The 24,512-nt window shown below is 53.7% G+C and overlaps 2 protein-coding genes and 1 long non-coding RNA gene across 4 annotated transcripts in view; 1 reads left to right on the forward strand and 2 right to left on the reverse strand.

Moving 5' to 3' along the window:
- The window catches only part of LOC118165182, a 452,777-nt gene that overhangs the window by 262,416 nt on the left and 165,849 nt on the right, over positions 1-24,512 (reverse strand). The window lies entirely within an intron of this gene.
- LOC118165179 (protein PET117 homolog, mitochondrial) lies at positions 24-6,755 on the reverse strand. The gene is made up of 2 exons (XM_035323126.1): positions 6,563-6,755; positions 24-301 (listed from the first exon to the last, which is right to left on the reverse strand). Exons 1-2 carry the CDS (start codon positions 6,656-6,658, stop codon positions 152-154), a joined length of 246 nt encoding a protein of 81 aa, XP_035179017.1. The 5' UTR covers positions 6,659-6,755; the 3' UTR covers positions 24-151.
- On the forward strand, positions 17,130-23,499 carry OVOL2 (ovo like zinc finger 2). The gene is made up of 4 exons (XM_035323120.1): positions 17,130-17,404; positions 17,962-18,152; positions 20,486-20,675; positions 23,114-23,499. Exons 1-4 carry the CDS (start codon positions 17,305-17,307, stop codon positions 23,422-23,424), a joined length of 792 nt encoding a protein of 263 aa, XP_035179011.1. The 5' UTR covers positions 17,130-17,304; the 3' UTR covers positions 23,425-23,499.

Raw genomic sequence — 24,512 nt, forward strand, 5'->3', positions numbered from 1 at the left:
TTGTGTATGCTCTCTGGCTTTCAGAACAGGAATATAATGTATCTGAAAGAAAGCCTTACAAGGATGTCTCTTCACTGAAACACTTGCGAGTAGTTACACACCAATCGTCTCCGAATGCCTTTAACCAAACCTCTAATGCCTCAGGTCCTGCCTAGGACTGCTGGGAGCCCTTCTCCATGAGCATCTTGTCTCTTTCTTCTTTAAGATGCTTTGTCAAAGCAATCTGCTCTTCTAACAGGCGAATGTTTTCCTTCTTCTGATGTTGTCGCTCCAGATCTCTGAGAACTCCTCTGTGCAGCCTCTGAAAGCACAAGTGACAGGGTTCATCAGGCCTGTTTGGTGGCGAGTGTGACCAACCCCACCCCGGCTCCAGTCCCTCCTGCTCACCGTGCCCTGCTGCCTCTGCAAACCTTAGTCCTCCGCCACCTCCTGCAGCCACACCACTTAACGTCCTCCGAACCTAAAACTACAGGAGTTGGCACCTGGTGTTGGTAGTGCTCACTTCAGATGAGTGCATTTGTACTTTGTACTTTGTTTGTACTCACTTCAGATGGGTGCATTTTCTGAGCAGAAGAGACACTGAGCAAAGAAATGCTTTGCACCAGTAGCTCCCATGCTGCACGTGACCTGTAACAGCCTTGTACCTCCAAAACTTGTACCTCTGCTCAGAGAGAATTTGGTGGCAAACTGAAAATAATTTTAAGAAAAACTGCTATTTGTCTTCATCTGCTTCTTTCTGCTTATGTCATACTCTTTAAAAAACAAACAAACAAAGGCTGATAAACCCTTGCTGCAAGGATGGTAAAAGTCCCACAGCCTGTCTACGCCAAGCTCTTGAAAAATCATGGCACTTCATTCAAAAGATATACATAGCCTTTACCAAAAATGTTCTCTATAAATGTCCAACGCAGACTAGCAGTTTGCACATAGACGGGTAAGCCACCAAAGGAATGTAAAAATCCCTAAGAAAATCCTGGTTAGTCTTTGTTTCCTCCTTATACTTGTCTATCTCTGCTACCTGGGAGGCTTTCTTCTGTCACCAAAACTAGTGACAGGGACTGGGATGGGGGAAAGGAGGGGAGGGACTAGCTGGGAACCAGCTCTTTGTACTGCGGATGTACACGTCTGGGAGCAGGCAAGGCAGCAGAGGGATATAAATGGATGGATGGTGAGATTAAGACACGGGATGGAGATGCCAAGACTGACAGTAACTCAGGAAGGAAAGCAGACCACACTGAGGGTTTAACTGGTTGGGCACCTTGTGCAGGTGACAGCAGCTGGGCCTGGTTCTGCAGAGGAACACAAAGCGACCTCGGTGGGCTCCAGGTGCAGGCACCCACCCACGTTACTGTGGCTGTATCTGAGCTTGGAGACTGCAACCCTCTTCAAACTTCCAGATCTAGAGGAACACTTTGGCTGCAGCCTAAAAGCCACGTGTACATAAGCTCCCCCAAGCCAGCCAATCTGCTTCCCATGACCTGCCAGGAAAGAGCAATGTAGGCATGGAACCAAATTAAAGCCCACACCTTCAGCCCAGTCCTTGACCTGATCCCTGGTGGTCTAGTGGTTCTGTGATTCTGACTAGTGAGTGAGGATCCTGGCATTTATACGGGATAGTTTATACACAGATGACGTAAATACTGTAGTCAGAGGTTTTGGAGCTAGATTTTGAAAAGCCCTGCCTAAAGAAGAGATATCAGAAAAGCAAATTTAAATACCATTAATGTCAAGGAAAGTAATTCTGATTGCTACGTTCTTTATCTGTCATGATCAGACAGATGAAAATCTATGATAGCAATTTTGCCTGGAAGGTCCTTTTCTTTTTTCTTTTCTTTTTCCTTTTCTTTCTTTGTTTTCTTTATTTTTATTGTTTTGTTTTTTTTTATCAGGCTCTGTACTAATTTTCCTCACAGAATGACTGACAGAAATATGACCCTTGTGCACCTGTTGTAGTTAATTCATGAGGCCAACTCTAACCACTAAGCCCCTGGTCAGGTTATTTCTACTGGTGATACGGAGCAATTGACCTTAAAACATTGAAGCCAGGTAGATGAGCCTATTCCACAAGGTCTCTTGGTTCCACCCTTGTTAAGGTGTGGATCATTTGACCTTTGCTATATAGGAAGCCTGAGGACATATGAGGAATTGCCTCCCTGGGGGAGTTGGAGGCTTGGCTTGCCTAGGGGGGTTTTCCTCTTGTGGTGAAATGGACTCCGTGTTCCCCAGGAGGCTGCTTTTTCTTCATGCTTTCTGCCATCTCTGTGAAATAGTTTTAGAGACTCTATGAGCTACTGACATTGGTAGTGCCTGGTGGTACCACCTCACTGCAAAGCACTTTGGAAGTGACGCAAGTTCAGAAGCCAGCAGGTCAGTGTTCCTGGGTTCTACGGTGGTTTAATGTGGGGGAGTTTCAGTACTTCCTTCACCTTGTCTGTTGTCAGTGAAATTACTTACATGGATTCTAAGCTCCCTTCCCAGCCCTAAAAACACAACAGCAATCAGAAAAGAAACCAACCAACAACCTCAGAAGCTCAAGTGCATACACAGGTAAGCCTGACTTGGAAGAATGCTCTTCAGTCTTTGTTAAGATTGAACAACAGGCTGTGTGAAAAAGGTGCCCTAATGGAAATTCAAATTTTGCCTTGTGGTAAGTAGAAACGGGTTTGGATAGATACTGGTGGCATGATCGCTCCTTTCACTAAGTGGAAATGGTGAGACTGTGCTGTTCAGAAAAGAAGTGCTGTTTTCACAATAGGCAAGTCCAAAGCAGTAGGAAGAAAGTCTGTCGTCTTCCCTACAGGCCTGGCTCTCAGCTGTGGAGAAACTTTCTGAAGAGGTCCACACCCGTAAAGAGAATGGATCTCGCTCCCCCCCTGTAGAAACCATTGTCTCTGCTAGGAGGGTGAGCGTCCTCCTGGGAGAGGAAGATGACACAGTGGCTACACAGGCCGTGCCAGCCTGCGGTTATACCTACGTGATGATGGAAAGGTGAAAGAGAAAGGGATGAAAGATGGAGCAGGATGCTAGAGGCACAGGGAGGAGAGTTGGAAGGAAAAAACAAAATGAGAAAAGGGGTCATCTGAGGCAAGTGGTGCTGGAATGGGGAGTGGATGGTCCCCAGATCTGGTCCCCAGAATTTTTTTGCCAGGAACACTTTTTTGACAGAGCAGTCAGCTCTTTCTTCAGTTTTGAGGATGGAGAATTGGTCCTTGGCTTGAAAAGAACCTGTTCCCGGCCTGTCTCTAAAAATAGGTGCTTCGGGCTAAAATCTGAGTGTCCTCACTGTGACGTGAACTTCCAGACAGCTTCCTCCTCCCTTCTCCGTTGACTTTGGTGCTGCCTAGTCTTAAGATTTTCAGCACTCAGTCGCATATCCCAGACTCTCGTCTTTTGAGAGAGGTTGCACTCCCCTTACATAAAATGGGAATCCCATTTTTCTGTCTCAAGGGTGAATGGCGTCAGGCACTTCTAAATCAGTGCAGATTGTGGTTGTTGTCAATTGCCATGTAAATTAAGGCCATGCAAGTACCTTCTACTGTTCCATCTTCCCTTTCATTTGTTGTCTGGTTACTACTCCATACTCCATAGTCGGTGAAATGCCCTAAAAACCATGCCTTTTTAATTTTAACCACTTTTGTTTTTTCTTTCTCTAGGTCTGCCAGTGGCTGACAAGGTAGAAAGATGTGCTTTTCTCTTCACTTCTTGTGAAGTGAGAGGCAGTGCCGATTTAGCCTGTGACTGAGGCTCTGCGATGGTGCAAGTCTATCTTGCTACCTCAAATTCAGTGATGCAACCTGAGTTGACGTTATTTAACTTCCAAGGATTCAACCAATCCAAAGCTTTTGGCCAATGACAATTATTTGAGAACATTCATTCCTACAGGTTTATTTTCTTCACTTTTTTTCACTTATTTCCATTGCATTACCTAAAGAACTGGGTTCCTTAAATGGGAAGCCATTATTCCCTGACTTGAAAGTTCAGAATTATAAAATCTCAGGTTTCATTTGTAAAAATATAAGCTTTGAGCCTTAGGCTTTCTGAATAGCATTTCACATCAAGTTTAAACTGATTGCTGGTAACATAAAACTGAGCATTTTGGCTTTGCTTCTGTAGCAGCAGCATCTCGAGGAATGCTCATATCCCTGCCAGTACATAATCTGCATCCCATTCAGCTGCTGGGGAGATCACTGCTAACTCTAGAGGTTGTGCTAACCCATCCCCAAATATACAGGTCAGGAACCTCTGATGTGTCAGATGTACTTTTTGGGAGAAGAGGGGGTCCTTGGGAGGGAAGACAGACCCAAACATGCTGCTTGGTATAAGATACGGGAGCTTGCCTGTAGCCATGCAATTCTTTTTCCCTTCCTGGCATTCAGAGGCTGTGCCCACACCTGGGTATTAGGATGGATAGAAGACAATACGTTAAATATTTCTGTGGCAAGGGGACAACTTTTTCAGTCACATATTCAAAAAAAAAAAAAAAAAAAAAAAAAAAGTCCCCCAAAAAGGTTTTCCACTGACCAACTGGATCCTTTGGCCCTTTAATCTCCAGGAAACTCAGTAAAACTGCCTATCTGCAGGCAGCAAAAGATTGCCTATGCACAATAATGACTGCTTTTAGGTGTGGGAAAACGTATTAAAACAGACCCACGGGGAGACAGTTGCCCATTGTTGTTGATAAATTAGCCAGCATTTGGTAGAGGCAGCATTTGCCCAGACAGAAGCTTGCAGAAGTGGCCTCAGGTGTAACAACCAAAGCCATTTAATATTATTTTGCAAATGAAACAACAAATAGAGCACAGAGCAAGAGGAACATGCTGCAAGTCCCCATTTACTTCCTGATATCATTAGAAATATATGAATCAACCAGAGGGCATCAACTGTATCAGCTCATTTGTAGATCCACCACTCTTCTTATTAAAGACGCTTTATATGCTGGAGGAACACACATTATGGACTTGGAGTTTTGCCCTTTGTTTACCTGTGGTTTGAGTTAGGATGCAGTCCCTACAAACCCCGGCACCATGCTCAGGACGGATCCTGATCAGGCACTCAGCGTTTGGTTTCACATTACTTGTTTAGCCTGTTGCCCGTGGCATTGTGTACTTCGTGATAAGCAGATCCTGCTTGGATGGTAGAACGACTTATTTCCTTGAGGACTTTTCTATGCCTGTTACCTCTTTAGAATAGTGATGGTTGGTAAATGTTAATTCAGTGCAGTTCGTGAGATGAAGTAGAGAGATTACACAAAGAAAGACTAAGGTCAAAAACATCCATTAATTTTAGGTGTCTGGCTGAAACAGCCAAGAGTGATTTTTTTCCAGAGAGTTGATTGTCCTGTGGCACAACACATGCTAGATGTACCGCTCCCATCTCTTTTGGCTGTATTTTCAGCTGAGCATTTAGTACATGTTTCCTGCCAGGCCCTCAGTGGCTCAAGGCAGGGGTGAGTTAACCAACAACCACGTGCAAAAATCTGAGCATGTACGCCAGCTCTGGCAGCTGCAGAGCTGTCACCCATTGCCAGGCCAAAGAGACCAGCCTTCCTCTTCTTGTACAGCCTGGGACACTCGGCACATTTCCCAGCTTCTGCAGCACAGAATCACCTAGGTGGGAAGAGACCTCCAAGATCACCCAGTCCAACCTCTGACCTAACACTAACAAGTCCTCCACTAAACCATATCCCTAAGCTCGACATCTAAACGTCTTTTGAAGACCTCCAGGGATGGTGACTCAGCCACTTCCCTGGGCAGCCCATTCTGATGCCTAACAACCCTTTCAGTAAAGAAGTTTTTCCTAACATCCAGCCTGAAGCACCTCTTTCCTTCTCGGATCAGTCTTGTCCTCCACGATCCCTCGTTCTTAAGTGCTGACAGAGGCAATGTCTCTAGGATAAAATGTAATCTTGTCATTATGGATGGCACAGCAATGCCCATACAGCAGGCACCTGAGCTGTGGTGTGGATTGGCAAGTAGAACTGTGACGTTTGTAGCTCCTGACTACTTCAGACCTTTAGTAAAAGACATTTAACGTAAGATTTTGTGGTGTGTGTTTGGTGTGATTTAAAACACAGATGTTTAAACCAGATCCATGCCCTCATATCGGTATTCGTAGGGTTCACTGGCGGAGTTAAAACTGGCTCATTGCCCCAGTTTCCGCCCCGTGCAGATCGTCCGTTCTGAATTTATTGTCCTGGGCCGGATTTGCCCACAGACTGCCCACCACCACACCTGAGCCTTGTCTGCGGGGCTCTGCTGCAGCCCAGCAGCCCGCCGCACCTCTGGTGCGGTATGGGGGGACACTGAGGGCCACAGCCTGAGGTGCTGTGGGGAGACCCCGGGGGCGGGGCTAAGGGCGGGGGGCGGGGCCAGTGGAGACGGAGCCACGCCCGTCTTTGCCTGCAGCTGAGGGGAAGGGGCTCCGGGCTATGTGGGCGGGGCTACGGACACTGTGGGCGTGGCCAGTTATGTGGGGGCGTGGCCAGCTCCGCGGGGGCGTGGCCTGGCTCCCCCCTCCCCTACTCCCTCCCCCGCCCCCCCCGTGTCCCGGCGGACCCGCTCACCTCCTGCTCCCGCCGCTGCTGGACGTGCACGGCCGCCACGGTGGCGGCGGAGAGGAGCGCGGTGACGGCCAGCACCGCCCGGGAGCTCCTCGACATCGCCGCCGCCGTTACCACCCAGCCGGGCCGGACCGCGGCGGGCGCGCGAGCGGCCGTTGGCGGCCGTTGTGGGGGGTGGGGGTGGGGGTGGGGGTGGGGAGGTGCGGCCAGGCCAGGCCGAGCGCCGAGCGCGTCGAGCCAGGCGTGAGCAATCGAGCGCCGAGCGAGCGGGGAGGGGGGGGTCACAAAATGGCGGCCGCCCCCGCCCGCCCGTTGTCGCCGCGGGCGGCTGGAAATGGCCCCGCTGAGGGAGGGAGCGCGGCCAGCTGGGCCGCTGGTCTGAAAAGCAAACAAAAGGAGTTTTTTTTTTTTTTTTTTTTCTTCTGAGCCCGAGGAAGGGCTTTTTTTTTTTTTTTGCTGTTATGGCATGCAGACCGCCTTGCCTTGCCCAGAAAAGCCGAGCTGCACAGGGCGAGCGGCTGGGAGAGCGGCTCCGCCATTGTTCGGCCTCCGTGTGTGGCCCTGGCCCGGCACACGGCCGTGCCCCGGGGACAGCAGCCCGCCGCTCCCCCCGGGCTCTGCCCTGGCACCTCATCCCCGCAGCGTCCCAGCGCCTCACGCACAGATCCGCGTGGTTACATGGGCTTCAGGTGGAGGGCCTCGGGCTCCGTTTTTCAGGGCACTTTTGCCCTGTCGCACACAAAAGTCTCTCTGGCTGCTGTCGAGCTGACAAGAGGCTCGATCCCAAAGAGTGAGGAACATGTGAGCAGTCGCTATCTGCTGTGCAAGAACCCAAATAAGCACATAGAGGTACAGGGCAGCAATACCACAGAATCACCAAGGTGGGAAGAGACCTCCAAGATCACCCAGTCCAACCTCTGACCTAACACTAACAAGCCCTCCACTAAACCATATCCCTAAGCTCGACATCTAAACATCTTTTGAAGACATCCAGGGATGGTGACTCAGCCACTTCCCTGGGCAGCCCGTTCCGATGCCTAACAACCCTTTCAGTATGTGGGTGCCACTTGTGAATTTACCAAGCAAAGGGGTGTGTAGCGGGGAGGTGGGATATCCCACGAGCTCTGTAAACTCCTGAAGGAGGTCAGAGAATAACCGTTCACCCTTCCCCACACTACCATGGTAGCCAGGTAGGTAGATACGCATAGCAAGCTTAACCAAAACGTACGTTTTTCCACACGATGTATGAGCAAATTGTCGATGTCAGCCCCACGTGCTGCAGAAGCTGAGCTTATCTACAGATTCAGAAAGGATCCGGGCAAATCTGTGGACCACCATTGCTGTCAAGATGTTGCTTTCAGCTCATGAATTCTGTAAACCACAAGTGAACTGTCAGGTGGAAGGTTTATTGTGAAGGCGTAGTCTTATCGCTGACTTCTTTCCTGTGTTTTTTTTCCAGGCATTTGCTGCTGCCCTCCGTCAGGCAGGATTGTGGGTACAAAGATTTTCAGCTTCAGCAGCTACCACAGTCCCTAGCTGTAAAACAGGCTCAGATACTTCCAGGTAGAGCTTGGCAGTGCTGCACTGCAGTCAGCTTCTGTAACGTGAATGGGAACCTTGGCTGTGAGGAGGCAGCCATGTCACATCCCCAGCCCAGTCCTGAGCAGAAGAGGCAAACCAAATGTGCGAAGCCAGTCCTTCCTCGTTACAATCTTCTTCATCTGTCTGCTGAACAAATGTGATTAAAATGAAACGTGAAATTAATGGGAATGATAACATTTCAATTTAGTATAATAGTTTTGCTCACATCAGTGTGTTTACTGTTATTAAGACTTATGCAGAAGTGCTTGTAGCGCAGCCAATGCCTCTGCAGTGCCAAGAACTGGGTCGAGCCAGCTGCACAGCGGATGTGAGCCAGCGTGTAGCGCCCTTGGCACCGTGGCAGGGCTCACCCCAGCTGGGAGCCTGGTGCCTCTGCCCAAGCCTGGCATTAATCACTTGAGGGGCTAAAACCCCAGACGGGGAATGTTCAGGCTGTGGTTTCACAAGGGAGTTCTGGCTTAAGGCGTTCCCGTTCTTCTTCCATCCATCCCGAAGGCCAGGGATTGCCACAGGGCTCACCTTCCCCAGGTTCGGTCTTCTGTCCTGCTCTCCTCTTCTGGTGGTTGTCCTTTCTGTGCTCGAGGAAGGCTCGCTGAGGCGGTGACCTGGTGGAAAACCCAGCTGTGGGCCAGGCTGGCAACTAGGTCTGGCAACTGTGTGGAAAAGCCCACTTTCCTTTTCCTGCAGAAGTGTTTTCCAGCTGGATCGTGCAGCCTGGCAGCGTGTACGCAGCCAGGGTGTGCTGCAGAGGCAGAATGGGGGTGGTGCAGGAGGAAGAGCCACAGGTGCCCCATGGTGATACCGCTGGGGAAAGCCTTTTTAGCTGGTAATTAGCAAAAAGGGGGGGGGGGGGAAGGAGATTTCAGAGTTCCTCACAACAAATGCAATCTTAACGACTCAGCCCATCGCAGAGATGTCTCACAGGACGTGGGGGGCCGATGGAGCCTGTGTGACTGGCAAGCTGCTGGTGGCTTCTTGCGAGGAGTCAAGCCACATTGCTGATACGCTCGAGCAGGGAGTGAGACAGAGGTTGAGCCAGTGCTGAGGGAAACGTGGTTTGGGAGGGCCTGATTATTTATTTATTTATTTATGCTAGCTCTGCTGGCTTCTCTCCACATGAGGTTTCCTCACATAAACACCGTGGTTGCTAATGGAAGGTTCCTGGTGTGTTGTGTCCGTGCCCGTCTTTGATGCTGTGTTTCCTGTGTCTCCGCTCCTCCTTTGCTAGCCTGGGCATAGCGGCACGCGTCATCTCGCGGCGAAGGGATTGCAGATCAGTCAGCGAAGGGTTTACTCACATGCAGAGGAGACTGTGAAAAGCTAAAGGCCATTTTCCCCCTGGGCAAACAGCTCATATCTCGACAGTTATCTTGGATAACGTGTCTGAAGCCAATGCTTAGGGGGCATTTTTATCCCGGTTTCCTAAGAAAACGACGCTTGTGCAATCCCCGTGCCTCATTCGCCCCCCTCCCTTCCCCTCTTACATAGGCGTCTGCCTGCCTCCCTAATGAGGCAGTTTCTGTGTCAGGAAGGCTTCCCTGCTAATTTGCAGCCCCATTCCGACAGGCGTGGAGCAGGAGCTGTGCGTGAAGGCGTGGTGGCACCGCCGCGAGAGCGCCGAGGGAAGGGGCGGCAGCGGCAGCTCAACCCTCGCCTCGCCACCAGGGAACCCACGCAACGGGGCGCTCGCTTGTGGCTTGCCCGAGCAGGTCAGCAGTCACCCAGTCACCGTAAATCGCAAGGAAAGCCCTGTGAAATACGGCAGGGGCGGATGTAGAGTCTGAACCGAAACCATTTCCAGGTTTGATTCACAGCCCCCCCCCCCCCCCCCGGTTCCCTCTCTCCTTTCAAGGAATCAATCAAACAACAGCAACAAAAAAATGTAAGTGGCAACCCCAAAGGTGGGTTTTCACAAAGCTTTCCGGGGGTTTTGGCGAGGCTGTGAGTCCCCAGCCGCCCTCCCCTCTTTGCAGAGCCTCCCTCCCTCCCGACGCGGTGGGCATGCACGTGCAGGCGAGCGTTTGCAGGCGCCCGCAGCGCCCCGCCGACACAGCCGGAAAGGAGACAAAAAGCCCAAACCCAACCCAAAACACCTTCCCCTCCGCTCCAGGAGGGTTCCCAGCACTGCTGGTAGGAATTGGGCCCTGTGCTGCCGGCGGGGAGCCTCGGGTACGGAGCTGAACAAGCAGAAGAGGCAGCAGAAAAGGGGAGCGTGCTGTCCTGCTGCCATTAGCGTCGCTTTTCCTCTTATAGCAGCGCTGATAACAGCGGCAAAATTATCGCAACCATGTCGTAGGCACTTTTTTTCTCACCGTGATAGCGCTTCCGTTCGGAGAAATGTAATTATCTTCTCCCCCCAACGCCAACAGGTGTGATTGCAGCAACGTGGACATTGTTCGGGTGCAGCCTACCTGGGCAGGCAGGACGGCTTTCTGCGGAATCTGCTGGGCAGGGGGTGTTGCATTGTTAGCATGCGAAGCCTAGAAAAACAGAGGGGGAATAAAAAGGCAAATGGGTAAATGTGTTACAGGTTTCGCGTCCCTGCTCTGTAATTAAGAGGTAGAGCAGCCGAGGGCTTCTGTGCGTGCAGACTCACAAAGAAATTTGAATGAATGAAAAAAGAAAACCCCGGCAAAGAGACCTCTGCTCTCGCGAAGGCGGCAGAAAGCGAGGGCGTCCCAACCTCCCCGTCCCTTGGCAGGGCGCTCTGTCAAACAGTTACTTCTCATTTCAATTCGCCTTTGCTCTTCCTCCTTCCCAGGGGAGGAGGGTGGACGCCTGGGGAAGCCGGTGCGAGCGTGCCGATGGTTTTACAGCCAGCAACGTTTGGTTACAGGTTAGCTACCGAGCCCCGCTGTGCCCGTGCTCCAGGAAAACCAAGCCGTGGGCTCGGCTACCTCTGCTGCCCCTCCACACCACCCCTCTTTCCCCACGGCACGCCTTGCCCCTTCCCTTTCCACCTCCCGTGGTTTTGGGGCGCTTTGGGGTGCCGGAGAGGGTGCCGGGCTGAGGAACTTGAGGACCCCCCCGGCATGGGGACAGGCGGGTGAAATGCAGGTGGAGGCCAAAGTCTAGCAGCGCGGTGGCGAGAGGAGGATGTAAAAACAACACTTGATAATTATATTGGTGGCAATTTCACGGACCCTTGTCCGCAGACGGAGCGGGGCAGGCAGCACGGCAGCGCTGCTGGGAGCACGGTGCGGGCAGGGACGCTCAAAAGGCGTGGATCCCCCCCCCCCCCCCCCCCCTAAAAATTTTAAAAAAGATTTTGGTGATAAAAACCGTTGTGAAAAAAAAAAAAAAAAGACAAAAAACCGTTGGCAGAGTAATCCTGAAAGCAATCACCCCACAGCCTGCATGACAAAGGTGGCTCTGCTGGAAAAAGGCGAGCTGCTGCTCCCGGAGAAGGTCCCGTCCCAGTCCTTGTCCCCAACCCCAGAAACCCCCAGCTCTGGGGGCTCCCCAAGGACGGGGAGGATTTATCTGTGGATAAAGAGGATTTGGGGTCATCCTCTGCCCCAGTGAGGTTAAACCCAAGCCTCTGGCTGGGGCGGTGGCCTGGCTTGGCTTCCCCTCTCCCCCCAGAGGCAATGGGGCTGCACGGGGCAGTTCTGGGGTGTCGGAGCAGCAGGAAGGGAGCTCCCCGCCGGGGAGGGAGCAGATGGAGCCACAAATCACTCGTCCCCCCTCAAACCCAGCCGGAGATGGAGGGGTCGCAGCCGTGCAGGAGCAGAGGGAGCAAAAGTCAGGATTTGGCCTCCGCCTGGCTGGGAGCGGCAGCCGGGAGCTCCCGGGGCGATTTTCCAGGCAGCGGGTGCCTGCGCTGAGGGGTGACTGGCTCTGGGCATGTTTGAACAGATGCTCTGCTGCGGCACGGCCGCCTCGCGCAGGGACGCTCCGGCAGCACGCTGGGTCCCCGCGGGGAGCACCGGGAAAGCTCCGTCTGCACCCGGGATCGGGGTGTCCCGAACATCCCCTGGCCCAGCTCGGGGCAGACTCGTGCTGGCAGCGGCAGTCCCACTGATGATGATGATCCCCCTCCAGATGAACCTCTCTTCTTTCCACGCCACAGAATTCCTTGGGGAGGTGCACGGCGATGGGGCTGCGCTGTGGGATGCTCCCCCGAGCACCTGAGCCCAGCCCAAGACAGTTATTTCTTCCTCCAGTTCATCCCCGTCTCTCGGTGCCCCTATAAGCGCCCGCTCGCCCTGGAAACCTGCAGGGATGGCAGGGAGAACACCCCGCTGCTCCCCGAGGTGCCCTCCCACCCGTCTGACAGGGTGAAGAAGTGCCCCATATGCATACAATGGGTTTTATGGCCGCCGGTCATCCTGCAGGAATGAGGAAGTCTCCCCCGAGCCCCAGAGATGCCATAAGGGGATTTTCTCCCAGGGGAGGTCTGGGCTCGGGGGGGGGGGGGTGATGCCGGAGCTTGCCGCAGAGGTTAAGAGGCGCCCGTTAGCCCCCGAGCAGCGCCTTATCGGCGCGTGCCAGCTGCAGGAAGCGGGGATTTGAAGCCCGTCCTGAAAGCACGCTCAGTATTTTTAGGAACCCAGGAGAGGGCTGACTGGGTCAGACCCCAGCCTTCTCCCACCGGCCCCGGCCAACGCCACGCTTCTCAGGGAGAGCTTTCCCAAGCTGGATTGTGGCTCTCTGGGGGTGTCACCTGCCTTGTGCATGGGTCACCCCATGGGATCATGCACCAGCCAAGCCGTGACATGGGGATGCAGAAATGTTGGTGGTACAGGGAGCTGAGCCAGGACGTGGTGAGCAAGCATCTCCCTCCAGAAGGGAGTCAGCAGAACCCAGCGGGGATGAAAGCAGCGGGAGAGATCGAGCAAGTGCTGCCCGGTTGCCGCTGATCCCCCGGCTGGATGGATGCTGCTGAAATGTCCCCTGAGGAAACGTCGCAGGGCACCACCAGCAGCACCGGGTCACCTCAGGAGCCAGGGGGGCTCTGCCTCGTGCGGATGTGGCTTTGGGAGGCTAGCGCTGGTGCCTAATAAAGCTTGTGGTGGCTTTCTGAGCGTGGTGGGGACGTTAATGAGGAGCAGCTTTCCCTCCTCTACTTAGCCCCCGATTTGCATGTGGGATTTCGGTAGCCGTGCCCGCCATACCCAGCTCGGCGGCAGCAGCACCGCACCTCGCCGGGGCGGCCGTGCCGCTTCCCAGGGGGGCGCCGGGAGAGGCCGGGGCGCCGCTGGGCGCCCGAGGGAGCGGAGCCGCGGCGAGTGGGCGGCCGGGGAGACAGCGCCAAGCCGGGAGGGGAGTGGGAAGGAAGCGGAGGTATCGGTGGAGAAAGACAGGGAGACGCTGGGAGTGGCAGGGGATGTGGGAGGCCGGGAGCCGGTGAGTCAGCGCGGTGGGGTGCTTTGAAAGCGGGCAGGGAAGCACACGCAGCCCCAGCCCGGGGAGACATTTTCACCCCCAATGCCGGCGCCTGCCGCGTCCCTCCAGCCCCGGCTGCTCAGCAGATCGCCCTGCACATCGGGGAGGTTTTGGGGAGCCGCTGCACCCTCCTCCCGAGGCGTGCTGGCGCCCGGCCACCCGGCTGTGGAGAAGCGGCTCCTCCGCTAACTGGGGCAGCCGCCGGCATCTGGGCTGGGAGCAGGGCTCCTCGGTGGCCAGGCTTGGTCCCACAGCCAGAGGCACCTGGAGCTGCCAGGGGTGCTGCAAAGCCGTGACTGGGAGCCCCAGACACTGCTCACGTCCCCATCGCCCTGCCCGCAGCCCTCACTCCCTGCTCTCCCTCCTCTCCGTGGCACGGGAGAGAGGCCCCGTCCGGCGGTCTGTCCCCAGGGCGATGCTGTAGGACCGCAAGCTTTTCGTCCCAGGAGGGAGCACAGCTTTTCCTGTTCAGCTCCCTGTCCTTCTGCACTGGCATGCACATGGAGCCCTCACGGTGCCAAGCTGGGGTGCTCTCGCAAAATGCCGGGTGGCATTTTGACACACGGCCTCCTCCCCGTCTCCTGAAATGCCTCTGGGAGAAGCAGGGGGGGAGCCAGCCATGTGGCAGCCGGGTGTTTGGGTGGCATGGGGTAGCCCAGGTCACACTGCAGCACCCAGGAGGTGAAGGACATGAAGTTGTGCCCACAGACCCACATAATTTATGAGGGTTAAACCCCCATTTATGTTACTAAACCCCCATTCAAGCTGGGAGCCAGCAACCAAACCTGCCACTGCCGCATTTCCAGGCTCTCAGGCCAGTCAGGGTCTCAACTCCATCCAGCCCTGTTCCTTCCCACACTCTAAACAGGGGGCCCTGCTCTTGTGAACACTTTATTTCTTTATTGTATCAACCAGGACGATGCTGGCAGTGAAAGGGAGCCCTCCAGACGGGACCGGTGCCCCGTGTCAGCCTGTCCCCACGTCAGGGCCTGTCCCGGGATGGAGGGGGTTGCGATTGCGACAGCATCGCGTGGCTGGTGCATTGTTTGATCCAATCTCTCTCCCTTCTCACTCCCAAATGATTTGAGTCAAATGAAACACATTTTAGTAGTCAAATATGTAAGGGTGGGTCCCATTGTGCTTTGACCCTACAGGGCGTTTTGTACATTTAATTTGATTTACACCCAAAATGTTAATTTAACATACTGGATTTTCGTCCACACCCAAATGAGGCTGAAAATTAAACAAGATCCTACAGAAAGGTTTGTGTGCCATTATCTCGTTAGCGTTCTTATTTATTAAGTAATCAGGGCGCTGGGGCTGTACGCATAACGTTTCTGCAGCGTTTCAGCGGGGAAGGACACCGGGTGACGTGTGATTAAATAACAGCTAGGAATGGTGTTTTTAGGCAAGGCAGCATTTGCCTTCTGCTTCTGGGTGCTGCCGGAGTGATGCTCAACCTCTTGCTCCTTCCCTGAGCGTCCAGGAGCCAGATGGGGGATGCTCCCAGCCCCTTTCCCCTTGAGTCCCCAAAGCTCTGCTGCCAGTTTGGGGCAGAAATGCTGCAAGCAGAGCAGAGTGGGCTAAGCCCAAACAACACCAAGGTATGGTCGGTCTGTACTTCCCCCTCTGGCTCAAGGGGAGGGAGCCCACCACCAGCAAGGTGCTCCATCTGAACCAGGCAGTGTCTCCCTGTGCCACCTCTCCATCCCGCTCCTCTCACCTTGCCAGAAGCTGCAGGACCTCCTCTCCTCCCTGTGCCATCAATGCCAGGCACACGGCAGCCCTGACCGCTCATTAGGGCTCCAGAGTCAATAATAATAATAATAATAATAATAACTGAGTTCCTGATTCAGCCGTGCATGTAAGTGCACGTCCGACTTGGAGCACCCAATTAAAGTGGAGAGCGTGCTCCGGTACCTCGCTGAGTGGGAACCTCAAAGCAGGGTTTGAAAAAGCCAAGAACGCGCTGAAGTAGTCACAGCCAGCTCTTCATTCAGGAGGGCTGTGATTAATGACGTTTGCTGCCTCTGTTGGCTTAAAAGACAAGGAGTGGTTAAAATAAAAGAAACCTCAAGTTGAAAGCATTGCAAAAAAAAAAAAAAAAATCAATTAAAACCCATGTAGCTGTATCTTGACCTGGAGCAAAATCGCAAACATAACAGAGAAATTACATAGCCTTAAAGAGAAAGACAGAAAGAGGAGGTTTATGCGCGGTATCCCCCCGAAGGCACGCTCAGGTCGCTTCTCCCCCAGTGCCCGCGGGTGCTGCAGTGCCCCCGGGAGCGGGAGGGAGGTCCCAGGTCCCTACCGAAACACAGCTCCCGGCTGGGAACACCAGGGGTTGGGATGCTGAGACCTGAGAGCTTCCCGGGCCATGCGGCACCTGATAGCAGCCGTGCTTGGAGGCTGGGGCCCGGCACCCACCAAATGCTGGAGGTCCTCACCGCGGGGTCTGGATGGACAGACGGGGACCTGCTGCATTCGAGGGCACGTCCCTTCCAGAAAGCCCCAGCTCTGTCCCCTGCCACCAAACAGCGAGACCCCCGTTGTCTCCCCATGCTCTTTGGGAGGAAAATGGCAATTCTGGGGGAGAGCGATGCCGCTCGCAAGGCCTCCCCGTGCAGGGAAGCAGCTCTCCGCGCGCAGCCCCAGCAGCCCGCGAGGATGTGCCCGGGGAGGAAGGCTTGGAAATAACAGGCACAGGGCAGGAGAAAGCACCCCTGAATGTTGTTAAAGATTCAAGGACACTCCATGCGCGGGCTCTGCAGCGCTCGGAGACTTTTCAGCGCAGTTCTGTGGGTTTTCTGCTGTTTCTCTTGCTTCCTTCCCCCCACCCGTCTTCTTTTCTTTTGTTTCATTTCCACTTCGGGAAGAGGGGGGAGAGGACAAGAGGCAAATAAAAATAAAAAAATAAAAGGGGGGGGGGGGGGAAGGATAGAGAGAAAAGACCGAGGCCTTGACATGTTTTTCATTTGAAATGAACTACAATAAAATAAAGAAATGAAGCCTTTTCTTTTTTTTTTTTTTTTTTTTTTTTTTTTTTTTCCTCCTTCCCAGAAGAAAAGCTTGTCATTAAGAAAAAATAATAACACCAACAACTTTCCCTGCCCGCTGCTGCCCCGAGGACAGGCTCAGCCGCTTCCCCGGCACCCCGGGGTGGGCAGCGCCGGCAGGACCCGGGCCCGGCACCCATGGGTGGGGGGCACCGCGGCCACCCCCAGCGAGGGGGCTCCGGGGGAGACAGATGCAGCAGCAGCGGGGGTTCCCCATTCCCCCCTCCCCCCCCCCCTCTCCCTCCCCCCCCCCCCCCCCCCCTCCCGGGGGGGGGGGGTCTTAATTTTCAGACGTGAAATTCTTTCGCAAACATTCGTGCCTTAGGAAGGGCTGGAACAAAGCTCAGCCGCTCCAACCGGTCGGACAGGTAAGCAGACTTGTTGACACCGTTATGTTGGCAGCACGCATGCTCCTTCCCAAGTTTCCTGGTGCATTTTTCTATTCCACCTTATGAAACTTTCCCCCCCCCCCACCCCCCCCCCCCCCCCCCCCCCTTTTTCCCTCCCCCCCCCCCCCCCCAGTCTTTTTTTTTTTTTTTTTTTTTCGCACCCTCCCCTTCCCCTCCCCGCTCCTCGGCCCCGGTGCGGGCGGCAGCTCAGTGCCCGCTCCCCGCCGGGGGGTTGCGGCCACCGGCGGGGGGGAAGAGCTCCGTGCCCAGCCGTGCCCAGCCGTGCCCAGCCGTGCCCCCTGCCCTCGCCATGCCCAGAGCCTTCCTGGTGAAGCGGCGGAGCCCGCAGCCGGCCGTGCGGAGCTGGGCTGGGCTGCCCGACGAGGAGCGAGCCGACACCTACATCCCAGGTGAGGCACCGCGGGACCCCATTTTGGCCCCGGGGGGCGACCCCCGAGCCCGCTGCCCCCCGGGGATAGGGGGCGGTGGGGAGCCGGGAGGCGGCCCGGTGGGGAAGGGGGCCCCGAGCCTCGCACCCCCTTGCCCCGGGGGTGGTTTGGGAGCCCCCCGTATTGGGGTGGGAGGCATGGGGTGGTGTGTGTGTGGGGGTGAAATGGTTAGGGGTCCTCCCGGCTTCCCCCCTTCCCGCTGCCTCCTCCTCCTCTTCCTCCTCCTCCTCCTCGCCTGCCCTTGCCTGGGGTATAACGGGCAGGCGGCGGAGCGGAGCTGGCTTGTTTGAACTTTGGGACCGTCCGTGTTTGAGTTTCCGATTGCGGAGCGAGCCGGGGAACCTGCCCCGGGGCCCGCCCGCAGGTTAAACAGCCCCTGCCCACGGCACAGCCTCGGGGGGCCCCGTCCCACAGCCCCCCGCCCCCCTCACGCCACCTCCGCTCCTCTTTCCATGGCTCATCCAGCCCCGCTCTTGCTCTCCCTCTTCTCTGCATCCCCACCCTCGGCCCCGCTGCAGGCGGCATCGGCTGCGTCCTTCTCGGCTACGAAGACAGCTGCAGCCTGGAGAGCAGCGGCAGCAGCGGGACGAGGGACGCCGAGCCCAGCGACCCCCCTACACCCCAGCCGGCCCCCGCGGACCTGGGCACGGCCGGGGGGATGCTGCTGGACCTGGCCGTGAAGCGCCCCGTGGTCAGGTCGAAAATCAAGGTAACTGGCACAGGTGGCCCTGTGTGGTGACCCCATGTTGAGGGTGGCTGGTGGGGGGCACCCGGCACCAAGCTCAGCACCGTTAGTCCAAGGTGCCGGCATCCAGCCCGCAAACTGAGGCAGTCGCCTCCCAGGAGCAGGATGGCGGCGTTGGGACGAGCCTTGCGAGCGATGTACCGTAATCTTCCAGCGCCCTTTGCCTTCCCCTAGCCCTGCCTGGGCCGTGCTGCCCCTGACCTGCTTGGCTCTGAACCCAGGAGGAAGCACCAGCGTGAGGAGCCGTGCCCTGTGGGACGGGGGTGGATCTCGGCCCTCAGCATGGGGCCTCCTCCAGAGCCCTTCTCCCAGGTGGTGGCTGAGCAGCCACCCCTTGGGTGAGGCTTCCTGGCAGTCCCGTGCCCTCCTGGCTTATCAGGGCAGAGCCTGGGAGAGGTCCTGTTGGCACCTCGAGGTGGGCCCGCAGGGGTCTCGGCTTATCTCAGCGTGGGAAGCCCACGGGCAGGAGCTGTGACAGGCCAGGTCCCCTAGGCAGGGCAGTGCTTCCACCCCAAAGGCGGTGAGGGGAAATGGGGAGCGGGCTCCTCATGGCACTCAGCCCCAAAACTCTTGCACGGTGTGGTGGGATGCGTGGTGGGATGTGGTGCACAGGACCATGTCCATCTGTGAGCATGCCGGCTGCCCCTTGAGGTGGAGTCAGGCCCCCAGGCCACCCGTGTGCTGGGAAGGAGGAGATGCCTTTAGCCATGGCTAGTTAGCACCTCATCAAACCCTGGCTGCTGCTCTGCTGGACGGAGCTGTAAATGTTCCCGCTGTCCATGCAGGGATCACAGAGTTTCAGCCATGGCATTATCAATCTTGCAACGAACACTACGTTTTTCCTCTCCTTATATCCAGACGTGCTGAGGTGGAGCCCTACCTGTTGCCCAACGTGCTTCTCCCTCTGCTGCCCCTCTCGTTTCACATCCCGATGTCTGACAGCTAGCTTGTTTTTTTGGCTTTTTTTTTTTTTTTTGGCTTTTTTTTTTTTTTTGGCTTTTACAAACCATTTCAGGTAACGTTACTTCATGAGTAAGTGAAGGAAGAGGAGCAGGAAAAATGACTGGCTCTTCAGGAAGAAGAAACCCCAAACCTATTCCTCTTCTCATGCTTCGCTGCTGTTTGAGTTGAGCCCGCTTCTTGTAATTTAGTTTGTGCTGTTAGCAAAAATGCCATCGAAATCCATGGAGAGGACTTGTGTAGTCAACCTCGTTTCTGCAGAGTTAGGTTTTCCACGAATGCCACAGAAACTTGCCAAAAGCACCCCGAGTGCCGATGCCGTGTGTGTGGTGCCACTGCTTTGCTTGCTTTCACCTGGCTCCAATGGCCAGCAGTGAGCACATCGGCTGCCCTGAGAATAATTAAAATAATAATGAAGTATTTGCATATCCCAGACATCAAGCTTTTGTTGTAAGGAATGCTCTTCCCAAGAGCTGAATCATCAATGTCTCCCTTAGTCAAGTTAGGTCATGGAGTTGGCGCAATATTTTTGGTATTAGAAATGGGAATGAGGAGATTAACCCATAATGACACTCTCAAGCTAATTAACCAGCAACGGGGACCGACGGGAGATTAGTGCCATTGTTTTAGTCTCCACTGAGTCAGCACAACCTTGCTTCAGTTTATCTCTCCAAATTTACCTGCACAGCCAGAAACACCATTAACTTTTTTTTTGTGTGTGTGGGGGTGAAAAATCTCCGGCAGAAACCAGCGGTGTTTGCAGGGAGGGCTGTGGCGGGGCATCCCCAGGGAGGATGTGGCTGGGTGCGGGAGCATCTCTGAAGGGGAAGCTGCAGGGTGTCCTAGCGTCTCCCACAGCCTTGAGTTGTGAATTAAGATCAGCTTCCTCTCCGGACACTCCTCCTGCAGTCCCAGGGGCTTTTTTTTTTGTGCCTGCTGCATGCTCTCATTCAGCCGGGGAAGGATTCAAGCTGAGCTTGCCGTACACGACCACGCCGGCACCGAGCTGAACTTCTCCATCCCCTGCAATGCCCCCGTGCAGACACAGCTGCTTCTTTTAACCTCGCTGAGCCGGGCACGGGCAGCCTGAGCACGAGCGGTCACCGCTGCTCGCCGAGGCAGGCAGGGGGAGAAGCGTGAGTAGCGGGTGTGCTGCCTGGTGGCGAGGAGCTCGTGGCCGAAGCAGGCGTGCTGGATGCGGCTGGATGAGGGTCCTGGCCGCTGCGGGGCTTGTGGCACAGCCCGGGAGGGGGTCAGCAGGGAGTGGAGAGGGGCTGCTTTTTTTTTTGGTCTTTGCCACGTCGATACAACTCAGCCGGTCCTGTTCTGTTCCCCAGTTCACCACGGGCACCTGTACCGATGCGACGGTGCACTCCTGCGAGCTGTGCGGCAAGGGCTTTCGCCTGCAGCGCATGCTCAACCGCCACATCAAGTGCCACAGCCAGGTGAAGAGACACTTGTGCACCTTCTGCGGGAAAGGCTTCAACGACACCTTTGATCTGAAAAGGCACGTCCGGACCCACACTGGTGAGCATGCTGTACCCGGGGCTCTGGGCTGCTCGGACGGGGGTGGGAGAAAGGGGTGAGATGGGACAGGGACAGGAGGGGAGGGTAAGCATCCAAGGGGAAAATGCAAAACCCAGATAAGCCAAAATTAGAAAAAAAAAAAAAATAGCAGTGATGTGGGGGAGGAAAGGGAACGATGTGAGCCCATCTCCCGGCACGCCTGGGTCCCGCTAGCCCCAGCCGAGCACGCACGGTGCTGGGTGAAAACGCTTTGCCCTCTAGAGGAAACGAGCAGCAGTTTCTCCTGCCGTGGAGCGACCCGTCCCTGCGGGCTGTGCTGTGGAAAGGGGCTGTGGTGCGATCTTGGCGCTGTCTGGAGAAAGCAGAGCGTGGCTCACGCTGTGCCTCTGGCTTGTGGGAAGCCAGGTGGCACATCCGTGGGCAGTCCACAAGGAGCAGTGCACAGTCCCGTGCCTGGGACTTAACTTAGGCAGGCGTTTATGAGGCTGTTTTTTACTCTGTGACGATTAAAAAAATCAGATCCGTGAGGGTCTGTCCTCATTCTGAATGAACTTGGGTCAAAGCAAAGCGTTTCAGACACTGGAAGAAGGGTGCTCACCCCGTGCTTCATGCACAGAAGTGCTTGTGCTGACCTGCAGCAGGGGGAAGGCTGCCTTTTTTTTTTTTTAACTTCCCCATTTTTTTCCTTTTTTTTTTTTTCCCTTAAAGTGGAAGCGGTGGTTTAAACGCCCTTCAAGTCCACCCTCACCAAACAGGACGCTTTCTGGCAAGCCAGGCTGGCTGCGCTCAGGAGGCTTTTAATTTGCACTGCAGGGCACCCAGAAGATGCAGCCACATCTCCCGGGCGCGCTCCACCTTTCCGCATTTGCCGTTGCCTGCAGGACCTGCTGGTTGCTTGGGGTTGCTCTGCAGTGCCCTTTTCCTTTGCTTCTGGGATGAGGCAGAACCAAGCAGGTGCACTGCTAGCGGCGCAGCAAGAGCCACAGTTGTGATTTTTTTTTTTTTTTTTCCTGTCGAAGCCGATTGCTGTTGAGGGAAGCTGGGCGATGTTTGAATACTGGGGCTGGGAGTGGTAGCGTGGGCTTTATTCCATCGCAGCAGGTGCTGGTCTACAACTGCTTGATTGGATTTCAGTGTCCTGGTGGGAATTGTTTGGAACTGGACTTTGCAACAGCAGGGTAGTGTCAGGGAGCGGGAAAGCTGAGCCTGCCAGCCGAGGTTCACAGTATAAGCAGAGTTAAATGTTAAAAAGTAACTAATATACGCAGTTAAAGGACATTTAAAATGAAGAGGTACAGTTCCTGATGATACAGGCAGGTCTAGACCCATGCAGATGCTGAAAGGGGCGACACGATTCAGCATCAAGATGCTTCTTATTGGAACTCCTAATTAGCTTGGATTTCTGGTAGATTACAGCAAGTGAGTGGTGAACTTAACACAATTTCCTTACGAAGTTAAAACCATCCGTGTGAACACCGCTGCTTTATACTTCACCCTTTTTTGCCTGCCTGTTACTCACCCTAGGTCTGTCTGATCTTCCACACTCCTTCCACTGAAGAAAAAGAGGGTTTGGAGTAACATTGTGTCAGCTTTAAGGCTGGCCTTTGCTTGAAAATTTGCTGAGCTACTCCAGAATGAGTAAAATCACAACATCGTTTGGGTTTTTCTAGCGTTGGTAAACCCTAAAGTATTTCCCCTTCAAGTGCTGGGGGGTTGTTGCTAAATCAGTGCTGACTGGTGATAAAATGGATGCTCTACTGCTCGGTGTCTTTTATAATGAAACTGTTCAGGCATTCAAATCACAAGGCAGCCCCTTCTTCCTTCCCCAGAGCACGCATACGTATTTCTTTCATCTTAATGCACTTCTTTTCTAGAACCCGAGCCTGTAAGCCCAATAATTAAAACTCTATCCTGTGAAAACAGTCTTGCTTGTTTGAAGTGCTGCGATCGCTGAGTGCTCGTGTCTGGCAGCCATCCACCAAAGTGTTTTTAAGCTTTGCTCACTAAAAGAGAAAAATGAACAACTTACCAAGATAGAAGATTTCATTCATTACCAATGCCAAGATAAGGGTTAGCAGGAACAAGCAGTTGTACCTAATCACAGGACTAAAATTCTCAGTCAGGTATTTTAAGGAGTGAGTTATACCAGAGTGGGTAACGGTTTCTTCTTTGGGACCAAAGCGCTGATGGGCACCTGTTGGCTTCAGCATGTGCCTGAGCCTTATCAGAACATTTCTGTATTCCCAAATATTTCAAACAGTTCCTGAAAATTTTAGCCTAAAAGTAACGTGCCTTATTTAGAGTTTCCTTAGAGCAGCTACCTATTGCTAGGAACTTGCTCAGTATCTAGTAAGACAGAGCCTGTCTCTTAGCTGATTCCTCACTCGGCTGTAATAAACGTAAACCAGAAGAGTAATCGCTGTCTTTTGCTGCTGTAGGAATTCGTCCTTACAAATGTGAGGTCTGCAACAAAGCATTCACCCAGCGGTGTTCCCTGGAATCCCACCTTAAGAAGATTCACGGGGTGCAGCAGCAGTACGCCTACAAACAGAGGCGAGATAAACTTTACGTGTGTGAGGATTGCGGCTACACCGGCCCCACGCAGGAGGACCTGTACCTGCACGTCAGTAACATTCACCCTGGCAGTGCTTTCCTGAAAAAAACCTCAAAAAAACTCGCGGCAGTTTTGCAAAACAAACTGAGCCCTGTCCTGCAGAGGAACTCCAAAGACGACGACAAGGACGAATGACGCAGTGGATTACAGTGGGCTGCAGGAATGAAGTTTACACGTAGGACTACATTTATATTATTATTATTATTTTTTTTAAAAAAAAAACAATTTTGGAAGAAATCCTTGAAAGAAAAGGGATGCTTTTGTTAACGGGACTCTATCGATACTGGCAGAACCTCAACTTGAAAGAAATATTCCCATACGTGACGCAAACATCAGACTTCTGTCTGGTCAAAAAATGGAGAGACTGGAAGGGGCGGTCACCTCACCTATCTGACGGAGCCCTCACTGAACTGGCATTCAGGTGACCTGCTTTCTGTTTCAGCTCTGCTACCCATCCAGATGGCTGCTGACCACTGAGCTCACCGTTCCCCAGTGCATTTCTTACAGACGACAAGTTACCTCCTGTAAAAATTGCCTTTGAGAGGTTTGGGTGAGAGGGGCCATGTAAGAGCAGCTACAAGTACATTGTTCTCATGTGCAGAAATAATTAAAATGGGCTTAAACACAGGAATACATTGTATCGGTACCTAAGTTTAAACGTGCAAATAGCCTTAACTCTGACCCCCCGTGCAGTAAACTAATGATTTCCAGAACCGTGACCCAAGGTGAGCTGAAACTTTATTTAAAAAGGACGCAGAACATTTTCCCCTCCTAAACTTTCTCCTCTTGTACGGAACATTCCAGGGCAGCCTTACGGTCACGTTCTAGGTACTTTAAGCTGTGAACTCATTTTATCATACCTAGATTTAAGTGCGTAACCTTAACTCTGACTTTCCTGGACTTGTTACGCATGCTTTGGGGATTATTACCACATCCTCTTAACATACATCAATATCAAGCCAGAAACTCAAAGAAAACACTTTAATGACTTGAAGATTTCTATTTTCTGTCAACATTGAAATGCATTTGTGTGTGTATTTTATGGTGTGTGTGTTTTTTTTTTTTTAATTTTAAAAAATCAGGTGCCTGTAGGTAGTACAACAGAGCTGCGCAGCGCCGTTAAGAGCACAACTTAGGCTGGCTGCCTCACGAGATCAATGCAAAACTCTACGCGTGTATCTGGTGATTACACGTTAGGGGCCATCAGTTTAGAAGGCTCCTGG

The sequence above is a fragment of the Oxyura jamaicensis genome, chromosome 3 (genome assembly GCF_011077185.1).
Source record: "Oxyura jamaicensis isolate SHBP4307 breed ruddy duck chromosome 3, BPBGC_Ojam_1.0, whole genome shotgun sequence".
Classification (NCBI taxonomy): Eukaryota; Metazoa; Chordata; class Aves; order Anseriformes; family Anatidae; genus Oxyura; species Oxyura jamaicensis.

What these genes read in the sequence shown, in the direction of transcription:
- LOC118165179 (XM_035323126.1), bottom strand. Translation starts at nt 6,658, where the DNA reads ATGTCGAGGAGCTCCCGGGCGGTGCTGGCCGTCACCGCGCTCCTCTCC. An exon ending in AGCAGCGGCGGGAGCAGGAG is followed by an intron (nt 302 to 6,562) that starts GTGAGCGGGTCC and finishes TTGTGCTTTCAG; the next exon opens with AGGCTGCACAGAGGAGTTCT.
- OVOL2 (XM_035323120.1), top strand. Translation starts at nt 17,305, where the DNA reads ATGCCCAGAGCCTTCCTGGTGAAGCGGCGGAGCCCGCAGCCGGCCGTG. An exon ending in AGCCGACACCTACATCCCAG is followed by an intron (nt 17,405 to 17,961) that starts GTGAGGCACCGC and finishes GCCCCGCTGCAG; the next exon opens with GCGGCATCGGCTGCGTCCTT. An exon ending in GCACGTCCGGACCCACACTG is followed by an intron (nt 20,676 to 23,113) that starts GTGAGCATGCTG and finishes TTGCTGCTGTAG; the next exon opens with GAATTCGTCCTTACAAATGT.